The 13,749-nt window shown below is 40.7% G+C and overlaps 1 protein-coding gene across 1 annotated transcript; it reads left to right on the forward strand.

Annotated features, from left to right (window-relative positions):
* The first annotated feature begins 8,474 nt into the window (after positions 1-8,474).
* On the forward strand, positions 8,475-10,863 carry LOC127772075 (60S ribosomal protein L7-3-like). Its single transcript, XM_052298062.1, has 7 exons — positions 8,475-8,566; positions 8,669-8,848; positions 9,488-9,585; positions 9,682-9,739; positions 9,827-9,906; positions 10,278-10,380; positions 10,457-10,863. The coding sequence occupies exons 2-7, from the start codon at positions 8,669-8,671 to the stop codon at positions 10,670-10,672; spliced, it is 735 nt and encodes a 244-aa protein (XP_052154022.1). The 5' UTR covers positions 8,475-8,566; the 3' UTR covers positions 10,673-10,863.
* Positions 10,864-13,749: the final 2,886 nt, after the last annotated feature.

The raw sequence follows: 13,749 nt of genomic DNA on the forward strand, positions 1-13,749 counted from the left end.
ACTGAGACATGCATGCTGATCGTACGTGGCATTTCGGTTGGTAAGACAGATCAAACAGAAGCGAGGACTGATAAAAAGTCCAGCGTCCTTCCACTTCTACTGGACAGAATGGCGGAGGGGGACAGTGTCGACGAGCCGAAAGGATAATCTAGGGCCAGTTTAGATTAGCTAAAATAAAGCTTATTAAATTTTAGCATAGTCAAAATTTTAGTAAAATAATAATATTGTTATAATTTTAGCAGGATTTTTTATATATTTACTAAATTAAGAAAATAACATAGATATTTTTTTACAACTTTACCAAAAATAATATGATTAAAAATGGCATCAAAGTGAACAGGACCATATTGATTTGACAAATGGTGTGGATACATGACTGGCGAACGGCGTTTGTATTCTCCTCCTTTCCGATTTCTGTCGCTATTACAACAAAGCCACAAAGAGGATTTAAGAAATTATGTACAATTTGAACCCTATTAGACTTTTTCCAGTGCAACTGTTTGAATAAGGATTAGAGCTTTTTAAAACATACAATTTTTTTAAGATATGGCTCAATGCATTTTAAATAAGGGTTAATTAGATCATGTCATTATAAATATATAATTTTAGATAAATACCACCACTATTCACGATATTGGCACATGCCACCAGGAATTAGGAAAACTGGAACCGTGCCACTCTATCGTGTTTTCCGTCAAAAATCTCCATTAGCATAGTTGCACGTGGGGAAGAAAAAAGAGGGAGAATGGAGAAAGATGGAACTGACATGTGGGTCCCATGTCTATAGGTCTAACGGAAAACATGACTGGCACGGTTCCAAATCCCTAAAATTCCGATTTCATATAGCCGATATCGTTAATAGTAATAGCATTTATCTAAATGGCATATTTGTAGCGGCATGGATCCAATTAGCCCTTTAAAGAAAAGTTAGTAAAAATTATATCGTTAAAAATTTTCTTTTGCGTGTATCTCCCATATCGGATTCATATATTTTCGTATTATCTATTCATCATTTATCTCTTATGTTTTACTCTTTCTAATTTTAAACCTATATTAATATCAAAATCTTCTTATTTTCTTAATCCTACGATGAGTCTAAACGGGTATGGCAACACACTAAACTAATGACCCATTTAAATAGTAGGAATTGAAATAGGGACGAATAGGAAAAATTACATTATTCTAATAAGATTCAAACAGAGGATTGCTAGAAAAACTTTTAAAAAATGACCGTTTGATTGAAACGCGGAAAAAACACATGAATGAATTGAGAGAGTCAAAGCAAAATTTTTAATAAGTTGAAAGTTGAAACTCTTACTTCGGTGGTATTTAAAACTTATATAGATGAGGATGAAGATAAATGACCTGTTTAGATTATAGCTAAAAAAATTATCAAAATTTGGCAAAGTTGCCAAATATGTGCATCCATTTAATTTTTTTTTATCAAGCTCTAGTAGATACATAAGAAATCATGCCAAAACTTGGTAATATTGATAAATTGTTAAAGTTTTAGTATGCCAAAATTTGGTAAGGTTTATTTTGGATATAACTTAAACTAGCAAAAAAATAAGCGTTTTACACAAACGAGGTGGTGCTAACGTATGATTAATTGAGTTTTCATTATTACATATAGAAAGTTTTCGCATGAAACACGCCGTTCCGCAAAAACTAACTTATGCTTCGAGGATATAGATTATTAGGGTGTGTTTGGCAAATGGGATGTGAGATGTGGGATTGGGAAAGAAAAATAGATAAATGACTAGGATTAAATGAGATATAAAGAATGGATGGCTAGTACTCCCTCCGTTTTACAATGTAAGTCATTCTAACATTTCTCACATTCTATTTAGATTTATTAACATTAATATAAATATAGAAAATGCTAGAATGACTTACATTGTGAATCGGAAGTAGTATGTAATATTGCCCTTTGGAGGGTGGAATATTATTTTCCAATCCCATTTACTAAACGAATCCTTAGTAATATCCCGTATAAGTACGCAATCAGCGAAGTGATGCAAACACGTGTCCCCGCAGGTCACGAGGACCACGACCATGCCTTGACTGCGCTTGTAGTACAGGGTACAGAAAAGGACGAACACGTATACGTGTCGACTGTCGAGAGAACGAAGGGTGCTTCTCCATTCTCCGCGGAGCGGTGTGTCGCGGCTCGCCCTCACGGGAACGCGTGTCGGCTGGAGGAGCTGTGCGACTACACGCTGCAGCGCAGTGGTCACGTGGCGATGCAGCGGGTGATGCGCCGGTCCACGCGTACTACAATATTCTCTCGTCGAGTACCAACGCCGCCGACCCACGGGGCCACAGGTGCTTGCTTCTCTCTCTCTCTCTCTCTCTCTCTCTCTGCCGACGTGAACACAGCATCGGACAAGTACATAATCAGCGAGCCCACTTGGCGTGCTCCTCCGACCTCCGTCCAGCTTCCCATTTGCCGGAGCCGCAACAGCGAGGCCATGACGCGACTGGAAATACTCCAGGAGAGCACGACAGCTCGCCGGCTGCTGCTCTGCAGTACTCCCTCCATTAAAAAAAACTTAATACTTCGGTTTCCGTATCCAACGTTTAACCGTCCGTTTTATGTGAATTTTTTTATGATTAGTATGTTCACTATTGTTAGATGATAAAACATGAATAATACTTTATGTATGACTTATTTTTTTAAATTTTTTCATATTGTTAGGCACGGAAACCAAGGAATTGAGTTTTTTTAGACGGAGGGAGTATATACTCACTCTGTTCAAATCCTTCCTCCATATTCCCTCCATCTATTTTTTGATAGTCATATTTAATCTTAGCACACATATCAAGGATAAGTAATTCTACTTATCATACATTTAAACATGCTAAAAGATAAGTTTGTACTTATCATACATTTAAACATCATACTAGTTATTACTCGTAAACAAGTAATTCATTAACATTTACAGTTCTCGATGCCAATGTAGCCAATCTTGTGTGAAAAAATAGAGAGTCACGCATTAAATTCGAGAAAGTCATTAAGATGATAGGCTATTGAATTAAAATATACCTATCAAAAATAATTTTTTTTAGATTTGGAAATATGACTATCAAAAGTAGATGGAGGGAGTATAATTTAAACTTTTTAAAACAAAGAATAATTTAAATCTTTTTAAAACAAATAGAATAGGTTCATTTGAGTCTAGATTTATTCATATTTAAATATTTTTTGACAGAAAGAGTAGACTCCATTGAGTTTGCAAATTTAGTATGGGAGAGGACCTTCGTCCCTTCATATCTCTCTTTATCCTAAAATGACATAATATTTTTTCTCTTTTCATTTATTTAAAAATACATATATTTTTAAGTATTGTATTATTGTCCCTTTTATTAGTATGCATGAAGTGAGTGTCAAATAAACTTATTTTTGAAATTAAAGAGTATATCAAGTATCACGTCTCATCTACCATTTATGCTTATCATATCATTCTCTAGTGTCCGCGGCCGTATATATTAACCACGAGCCCGATGTTGAGGGTATTGGATAACGCAAGCCAATAGATTATTGGAGTTATACGTTTTAATTTTTTCCCCCACGGTACGTATAGCTTCAATTTTACTAGTCCATTTTTTTTGAATTTACAAATTTTTTTAATAATAGGTATTTCTTAAGAACGCCTAAATCAGAAACTTACGTGAAGTCGCTTACATGAAGTCACTGGGATAGACCTAACCTAGTAGCAAGGCTTAGGTCGAGATAATGGGCAACACCTGGCTTCTGCATTCTAAGGTGAATGCACACGACCAAAGCTTATAGTATTCTCTACGCAGCTTAATATAGTGATAATTTATGTTGCTAATGAGCTTTAATCCTGCTCCTCCCTCTTTCCCCTCTCCATCTTCGCCTCCTTCGTGGTGGTCTCGGTCTTTTGGACAACGAGGTGAGTTGAGACGTGGACTTGGTAATCGAGGACCGTGTCGTCGGTCGATACGAGAAGCTCGGAGAGACGGTGAAACCACTATTCCTACCTCTCTTTTCTCCACGGCAACACTGTTCCTACGTCGCGTGGGAGCTAGCATTGTGAATGGCTTCTTAGGCTGTGTTAGCTGCTGGTAGTTAGGAACATGTTTCAAGCACACGGAAAACGGAACGATTCATTAGTCAATGATTAATTAAGTATTTACTTTTTTTTTTCAAAAATTGATACATATGATTTTTTAAGCAACTTTCGTATAGAAATTTTTTATAAAAAAATATACCGTTTAATAGTTTGAAAAGCGTGTGCGCGTAACGCGAGGGAGATGGGTTGGAAACCCACGCTGTCGAACTAAGCCTTAGGCTGTGTTTAGATCCAGGAGTGAAAATTTTTACCGTGTCACATCGGATATACGGACATACATTTGAAGTATTAAACGTAGTCCAATAATAAAACAAATTACAGGATCCGCATGTAAACTGCGAGATGAATTTATTAAGCCTAATTAATCTGTCATTAGCAAATGTTTACTGTAGCACTATATTATCAAATCATGGTGTAATTAGGCTTAAAAGATTCGTCTCGCATCTTACACACAATATGTGCAATTAGTTTTTTCTTTTTTCTATATTTAATACTTCATGTATCCAAACATTCTAATAGGATGAAAAAACTTGCCAGGAATCTAAAATGCCCTTAATCTCATAGAGCTTAGCCGAGACGCGTACAGGATGAACGACAGCGCTAGCAGTGTGAAGTCGGTGGAAACGCTTATCCGTCTCGTCCATACGCCGCTGTGGATAGTGGTGTTGAACTGTGGATTGCACGTCCGGTACGATGTCGCCACACAATCCACCTATCCGCCACATCCACGCGGAACACGAACCCGGCCTTCCCGGGCTTCCCCGGCCGCATGATCCGACCTTCCGCCGTCCACGTCCTGCAGGGCCACCGCTCGCTCTCGAGTGAGATAGGAGAGCCGAGAGCACGGGCTCGCTTTCGAGTGGAGACATCACCCATCTAAACAGGACCAGGACATTAGTGCTCTCGAGTATGGTGGATTTTTCAAAGATTTAGTTCGATCAAACTGGGTGGTGAGGCTCTTCCTTGCCACGTGCGTACCTGCAGACTTACTGAGTGGTAGTTAGATTAGGCCTAATCAAATTATTACTCCTTTGATAGAGTAGTAGTACTGTACTGCTAGTCACCTGGACTTCGAGCCTTGCTGATTAAGGTGATGAACTGATGATAGAGATGCACCAAGAGTTATTCAGTACTCCCTCCGTAGCAGAATAAGCAACGCAACTTAAGTACTAGAACATATCCTAGTCGTAGTATTAGAATACGTCACATCTAGTTCTAGGTTGCTATATTAATTCTGGGACGAATGGAATAGTACATAACGTGAAACTATGAAGTTGCCTCTCATCATTTGCTTATTGTTTTGCCGGTCACCAAAATTTAAACTTTAAAAGTTAATTTTAAAGTTGATGTTAAGTTTCTTTTATCGTAATTTGTTTTTCAACACTAGCTTTTAAACCATTAATAATACAAAAATAAAGAGATTTTACCCATAAATTATTTTTAAGTTGCTGTTCATTTTTCTCCACAGCTCGGCAACTGGTGATAAAAAAGGTTAACTATTATTAAACTAGAAAATTCCCTCGAGTTTGGCCGTGTGTAATACTAGGAAAAAACCCTTCACCGGAAATGTTATCTGAGATGAAATGTTCTTTTGTAGCAACAACTGAGATGAAATATTAACCACGCAGTTCTGCAACGTCCCCTGGAAATGGGAACGAAAAAAAATCGGATATGCTATTTAGATGAAATGTTCATCAGAGTGCCATACAGTTCTGCGACGTCCCCATGGGAAGGGAAAAATAATTGAATAAGTCCATTTTGCCTCCCTCAATTCTTGCCCTTTGTCGAATTACATCCCTCAACCACAAAACCGGGTATATTACCTCCCCTAAATGTTAAAACCAGTACAAAACAGCTCCCTTGGTGGTTTCTGACAGTGGTTTTGCTTATGTGGCATCCTAGTCATCGAAAAAAAATCAAAAAATACGTGAGGGCCCACATGTAAGTGGCATTTCTCTCCACCACTCTCCTCTCTTCTTCCCCTTCTCTCTCCTCGAACAGAGCACGGCAAGGAGAGGCGCCGGAGGCGCGGGAGGTGTGGGAACCGCCGAAGGATGCGAGCGCACGCCGCGAGGGAGAGGATCACCAGCCGTGGCGCCCGCACGGGGAGGGTTCACCTGCCACAGCGTCGATCTGCTCGGCCGGCAACGCATCCTCCCGCTGTCTATTCGCGCCGCCGACCTTCGGCAAAATACATAAGCTCATCAAGCTACCTTTCGAAGAGCATGTCATGTGCTGACTGTGGAGTGCAAAAGATTGAGTTTTCACCTAAACACTTGGAGGGGGATAAACCGGCGACCATCCATGGAGCAGCAGGAGTAACAACTGAAGATGATCATGATCCATCCCAACAAGTCGCCGGAGCAAGTAGTAGCCTCTTTCCAGCTTCGACACCACACGAGGAAAAATCAGACATAAAAACCCCCATGAAGAACAACCCAACAGTAACAAAAGCATCCCCCTTCCATTAGCTGCATGTCCCTTCTTGGAATTCTCCTTTTCTTCTCCAAAGAGACAATGTGAGACGCATGGATGAACAATTGGTGGTGCGCCTACTACTGCTCGGACTCCTCATCGGACTCGCCGTCATACTCCCCGTCCTCCTCCTGCTGCTGATAGTGTTGGTGATGATGGTGTGGGTGCGGCAGTTGACCGGCGGCATCGGCGCCGCCGACCTGGTGGTAGAACTGGCTGAGCGACCGGGCGGAGAGCACGCCGATGTGGCCGTCCTGTGAGAGTCCTAGCTCTAGCCCCGGCATGGCCGCCGCTGCGTGGCCGGCGAACATGGTCACAAACCCGATGTGGCACCGGCGAACGCCACGGACGCGGCGGGCGGCGCCGCGGCGGCAGCCCACATGTGGTGGTGGTGGTGGTGCGACCTGGAGAGGGCGCAGTTTGGGGAAGGGAGGGAGGGCGCGAGGGATGTCAGCGCCGACACCCGTCCCCGTGGCGGTGACAATTGCCGGCTCCGCCTGCTGGAGCAGCCACTGGACGGTCTCGCCGTTGGACTTGTGGCCGAGCTCCCGTGTTAGCTAGAAGATCCGGGCGGCGCACAACGCCGGCATCCAGATCCGTCGTCCCCGACCGTCCACCTTGGTGTGCCGGTCCTTGTTCGAGCTCCGCTTCGGCCCTGGCCCCTGCATCCTCCTCTCCCCCACCGCCGCCACCACCACCTACATCTGCTGCTGCTGATAGCGGATCCTCTCCCTCGCGGCGTGCGCTCGCATCCTCCGGCGGTCCCCATATCTTCCGCGCCTCCGGCGCCTCCCCTGTCCGGGGAGAGAGAAGGGGGAGGAGAGAGGAGAGTGGTGGAGGAAAGGAAGAGTAGAAATGCCACTTACATGTGGGCCCTCATGTAGCTTTTTATTTTTTTTCGATGACTAGGATGCCAGATCAGCAAAACCACTGTCAAAAACCACTCAGGGAGTTGTTTTGTACTGGTTTTAACACTTAGAGGAGGTAATATACCCGGTTTTGCGGTTGAGGGATGTAATTGGACAAAAGGGAAGAATTGAGGGAGGTAAAATGGACTTATTCCAAAATAATTCCGGGATATCCGGGTATGGGCCTTCATAACAATGTTTTACGGCCCATGAATAAAGTTGGGTATCCTAGTATATATGGGGTAAATTGGAACCATGCCATTATAATTTGCAAAGTTTGAGATTTGACATCGGTATCTCAATGACATATAGGACCCACATGAGTCAATGACATGTGGGTCAGGATGGCATATCTCAAATTTTGCAAAATTATAATGGCATGGTTCTAATTTTCCCTATATTTTAAGTGGAAAAGGTTCGATTTGACTCCCTCGAGTATAGGCCGAATCTAATTTGTATCCCTAAGTTGCAAAATAAGTATATAACTTTTCCAACTATTAAAACCGTGCAAAATAAATCTTATGGAGGTTGAGATTGCGAGCTTGCCGAAGTCGCTGGTTTGTTTGGGGGGTGTGGAAGAAGGGGAGGATGGAAGATGAATGCTTCCCACCATGTGGGACCCATCATCATTACTATTTCTTTTTCTATCTAAAATACCACCTAAGCGCCATGTAGTACAAAACCATCCGGGGAGCGAATTTGCAACGTTTTTCGTAAAACGGGGATATGGTATACCAAGTTTTGGGATTGAGAGAGACAATTTAATTAGAACAGATAAATGGAGAGACAAAATAAACTTATTTCTCCTGGTATGTTTTAAGTTGGCCACCAAACTGCAGCGTGAATCTTTGAAGCGAAGGCCCAAGTATTTCCAGTCCATAATGGCCCGTGTACAGGTCCAGTCCAAGCATGCTGGCCCATCCACCCCGAATGCCATCCAATCACAGCCGTCGGATCACCGTCCCGAACCCTAGCCACCACCAAAACCCCCCTACTTAAGCCCGCCTCCCACTCGCTTAGCCGCCGCCGCCGCCTCTCCCCGCCTCCCCACTCCCCGTCTCCTCATCCCTCACGCAGCTCGTCGAGGTAAGAGCTCGTCGCCGGTAGCCATTGCCGCCCTGCTCCCCTCTGTTCGCTCGTCGCCCCGTCCCGATCTGACCCTGGCGGGTTTCGCTGTTCGCTGCACAGATGGCGTCCGAGGCGGCCAAGGTGGTGGTGCCGGAGTCCGTGCTCCGCAAGAGGAAGCGGGAGGAGGTGTGGGCGGCCGCGAGCAAGGAGAAGGCCGTCGCCGAGAAGAAGAAGTCCATCGAGAGCCGCAAGCTCATCTTCTCCCGCGCCAAGCAGTACGCCGAGGAGTACGAGGCCCAGGTTAGATCGTTGGCCCCCTCTTGATCCATTCCCTTCGCGAGGTTAGATTTTGCGTGGCAAAGACAGCTATTCTGTGGGATCTGGGTTTGGTACTCCCAAATCAGGTTGTATTCGATGAATGCGAATTTCGCTTGATCTTATACTGGGTGAACACGACGAAGATTCATTCGTTATTCATAGCATTGCAAATATTTATGCTTTGAGACAAATCTATGTTAGATTGCTGCTCATCGTTAACTCACAAATGCGTTTGCTTGGTCACTCTAATGCTAGTTTTCACGTTTAAAAGCTGCATGTTCTGCTTCTCGTGTGTTCCGTTGCAAGTTCCACTGTAAAAGTACTGCTAGTGAATCATGCTGGTTTGGGAAATTGACAGTTCTTTTTTGCGATATACCTAATGCGTTAGGTCATTTCACAATATTTTTATGTGCTGTGTCAGCTCAACTGGAGCTACATTTTTCCTTGCATTCAAATTATTGCTGTATCTTGATATGGTAATAACATAACTCTTTTTGAGTTTGTAACTTCGTATGATCATAGTGATTGCTTATATATGTTAAAACTGTTCGCAGTCAATAAAGATTGAATAAGAATTAAGCAGCCTGTTGTACTTCATTCTAATGTGGGTGTGGTGAGCAGGAGAAGGAGCTGGTGCAACTTAAGCGTGAGGCTCGGATGAAGGGTGGTTTCTATGTCAGCCCTGAGGAAAAGTTGCTGTTTGTGGTCCGTATCCGTGGGTAAGGAACCACTCAAGTTGTATTGTTATAATGTCACTGACTACATGATGATCTGGTTGTATGTTGATGCTAATGTTACAAATCTGTTGACTGTAGTATCAATGCCATGCACCCGAAGACCAGGAAGATTTTGCAGCTCTTGCGTTTGAGGCAGGTGGGTGTGGTTTTCACAATTATTTGAATGCATGTGTTGAAATTATGATATAGTACTGTCAATTGAGGAAAAATGTTAATTTTGCAGATCTTTAATGGAGTGTTCTTGAAGGTCAACAAAGCCACCATTAACATGCTGCGCAGGGTTGAGCCATATGTTGCATATGGGTAAGCTACCATAATTACATTCGAGCCTAATATATTATATATACGCACCATCTTGCTATTTTATGTTGAATTACCATCAGCTAAATCATTGAATGCGTTGTGTTTTTTTTGCTAGAAATGTGATCTTGGCATTTACTAGAATAACTGGAATATTTCACAATGAAAGGCTTCTAAAATTGCTTACACTGAATTTGTGTTATTAAGTAGCAACTGTTTGCATCATTGTGTTCTGCATCAAAATCATAACAAATTGTAGTCAATCAAATTTATATTTTAATTTGAATTGTCTAGGGTCTGAAATAGTTCAAGCCCCTAATGACTAGAGTTGATTTATTGATCTTCTTACTAGATTAGTGATTCTTATGTTTTAGGTACCCAAATTTGAAGAGTGTCCGTGAATTGATCTACAAGAGGGGCTATGGAAAGCTCAACAAGCAAAGAATCCCTCTTACAAACAACAAAGTCATCGAGGAGGTTTGCCACCTTGAATCTCACTTGTTCTGCCTTTACTGTGTCAATTTGTACCTTACAGTCTTGGTGTTTGTATCAGGGTTTGGGTAAGCATGACATCATCTGCATTGAGGATCTTGTTCATGAGATCATGACTGTTGGCCCACATTTCAAGGAGGCCAACAACTTCCTCTGGCCATTCAAGCTGAAGGCACCACTGGGTGGGCTGAAGAAGAAGAGGAACCACTACGTTGAGGGTGGTGATGCTGGTAACCGTGAGAACTACATCAACGAGCTCATCAGAAGGATGAACTAGGTCCATGAGCTCATTGTTAGCGCACTGTGTTTGGATGATATTTTAAAGTAAGCTTATTTTGCACTAGGAAATGTATCAAGAAAATCTTGCAATTTTGATATTCAGAATCTGACCTTTTATCCGGTGGTTTGATGTTATTCCTAAATTTGAAGTTATTTTAATCATGATATGCGAACATATGTTAGTACTTATTATAGCTCTACTGCCTTTGTGTTGACATCACGGTTGCTGTTCAGCTCTTATACCATTTATACAATGCTTAGCCTTAACATATCCCAACTACCAATGTTTATATACTAGTTCGTTGTACCATTGTAACTTTGGTCGACTGTTTCCATTTGACACTGTTTAGCACTAGCAAAATGAGTTGTCGAGTTATAGTTGGATGTGAGTCAAATTGGTTAATGAACTACTAGAGAATGCTTAGCGCTCGAGCTTGAAGCGAATGAACAAATTGGTTAATGAACTACTAGAGAAGGCTAAGCGCTCGAGCTTGAAGCAAATGAACGAACAGGAAACATGGGGTGTGTTTAGTTCACGTCAAAATTAGAATATTGGTTGAAATTGGAACGATATGATGGAAAAGTTAGAAATTTGTGTATGTAGAAAAATTTTGATGTGATTAAAAAGTTGGAAGTTTGAAGAAAAATTTTGGAAGTAAACTCGGCCATATTCAAGTCTGGCGCGAAGGTTGAGTTTAGTTCTAAACTTTTTTTTTTCAAACTTCGAACTTTTCCATTACATCAAAACTTTCCTACACATATAAACTTCTAACTTTTTCATCACATCGTTTCAATTTCAACCAAACTTACAATTTTAGCTTGAACTAAACACATCCAGACTGATGAAAATCGTATTCCGCAAGCTGATGAGCACGGTACGGCATATTTATTCGTCTTAAAAGCGGGGACTTAAAGAAGAGGATCATAGGTCCCCATCGTTTGGCTTATTTCCTAATAAGCCAAAACGGCTTATTAGGAAATAAAAATGAATTTGTGGGTAGAACTTTTATAAATGTGTTCTTTGTGACTTAAAAGCCAATGTTGAAAAAGAAACTACGTTGAAAATATCTCAAAATCAATCTCAAAATTAAGCTTGAAAATTCAAATTTTGGCTTTTTCTTTGGCTTATTAGGCCATCCGATGGGAGCCATAATGAGCATGACCAGAAATTACATGAACCTAAAGCACAAAAGCAGTTCAATTTGCTTTGTTATGTTGGATACTCCGAAGTGATGCTTATATATATATCTTGATTTTGTGGGGATCATATATGACATACAAATTGAGAGAGATTTGTAAAGAGAAAACAACACATGCGATGCTTATGTATGTCTTGATTTTGTGGGGATCATATATGACATACAAATTGGGAGATATTTGTTAAGAGAAAACAACACTCTAGATTATTCAGCATACTCCCTCCGTCCCATTTTAAGTATAGTTGTGCGTTTCTCCGTTTCTGTGTTTGATTCATCTTATTTGAAATTTTTTATGATTAATATTTTTATTGTTATTATATGATAAAATATGAATAGTACTTTGTGTGACTTTTTTTTTTAATTTTTCACATATTTTCCAAACAAGACGGATGGTCAAACGTTGGACACGAAACCCACCACCACACTTAAAATGGGACGAAGGGAGTATGTTCTAAAAACAAATTATCAACATATTCGGATCCTATAGCGATACTACGATCAATATTTCAATTCTACAATGACAGTAGTCGAAAATAATACTAGAGCGATGTGTATCATTCAGCATGGTAGTATTGAATGATACTACGGTATGTATTTCGATACCGACAACCTGGTTACAAGATTAGTTTTGCATGAGAAATATGGCATGTTTGAGCCTCTGAGAATCTAGAAAAGCTGGGTTTCCCAGCTTCCGGCCTTAGTGCATTTTCTGGATTTTACAACTACAACTTCTCAGAATTTGGACAAAAAACTATACTGTTTTGGGAGCTTCTGATTTTAGGAGAAGCTGTAGCAGCTAGAAGCTCTCCCAAACAGGCCCATAGTAACCACGACACGATTTTAGTATAGCCTAAGTGCAACTTGGATTAAATAGGACAAGAAGTGTATTGGTGAATAGGAGAACAAGGTTTAATAATTACATTGCAACCTGGTTAGGAGGTTGCAAAAGAATCCATGATGAACTAGCCCGTCAAGAAATTGAAGAAAAAGCTACCTGTAAATACACTCACCAAGTCGCCATGAGTCTTTGCTAGCGTGTCATCGTCTCATCAACCTTTCCTGGCGTTCATCGAGTAAGGGTCCTCTCTGCTTACTGACATATGGGCCCATAGCCCCTCGGGCCTACATGTCAGTCTGCAGTACTGCATGTGCAATACTGCAGAGGATCTGAATTGACGTTCAGCATGTAGGCGAGGGGATCAACATGACACAGGCAAGGGGACGGGTGAACTCATGACGAGATGTTTAGGAGACGAGGCCAAGGATGACCTCGCAAAGCCGCAAGTTTATCTATTTTGTCATTACTATTTATTATACATATCAATAATTTTTGATGCTCCACGTTGACTAACTAGTCTTTTAGAAATTAAAAGCGATATTCTTTTTTTTCTAAAAAATGTTCTAGAATACTATGAAGTAATAATATATGTAGACATAGATGTTATTCAATGGTTGATATATGTAATTCAATAAATATCTATGAGTTCTATAGAAAAATTTGAGAGCTACATTTATCATGAATCTAATGATCGTGATGCAATATAAATTTATATCGTTGAAAAACCGTCACCAGAATATGTTGCATGTTAGATACTCGCTCCATCCAAAAATAAGCTACATTTCTAGTTCAAATAGCGAGTAGTTCAAAACTACATACAAATGTATGTATAATTTAACAATGTCATAATTTATTCTATACGTAATAAAAAATATGTGCATTTGTGTACTACTAGCTGTGCTTCTAGCTTATTATTTTTATTTCCAAATCGGAATATTTCATATTTATGAATGGTAGATTTGTTACAAGAAAGAAAAAATTATAATTGACGATTTTACTATATAGATTGACTCAAACAAATATCACATATAAAATACA

Source organism: Oryza glaberrima, chromosome 4, assembly GCF_000147395.1.
Source record: "Oryza glaberrima chromosome 4, OglaRS2, whole genome shotgun sequence".
In the NCBI taxonomy this organism is placed as follows: domain Eukaryota; kingdom Viridiplantae; phylum Streptophyta; class Magnoliopsida; order Poales; family Poaceae; genus Oryza; species Oryza glaberrima.

Coding starts and splice junctions, on each gene's coding strand:
- LOC127772075 (XM_052298062.1), top strand. CDS start 8,669: ATGGCGTCCGAGGCGGCCAAGGTGGTGGTGCCGGAGTCCGTGCTCCGC. Junction 8,849..9,487: donor CCGAGGAGTACGAGGCCCAG/GTTAGATCGTTG, acceptor TGTGGTGAGCAG/GAGAAGGAGCTGGTGCAACT. Junction 9,586..9,681: donor TTTGTGGTCCGTATCCGTGG/GTAAGGAACCAC, acceptor TGTTGACTGTAG/TATCAATGCCATGCACCCGA.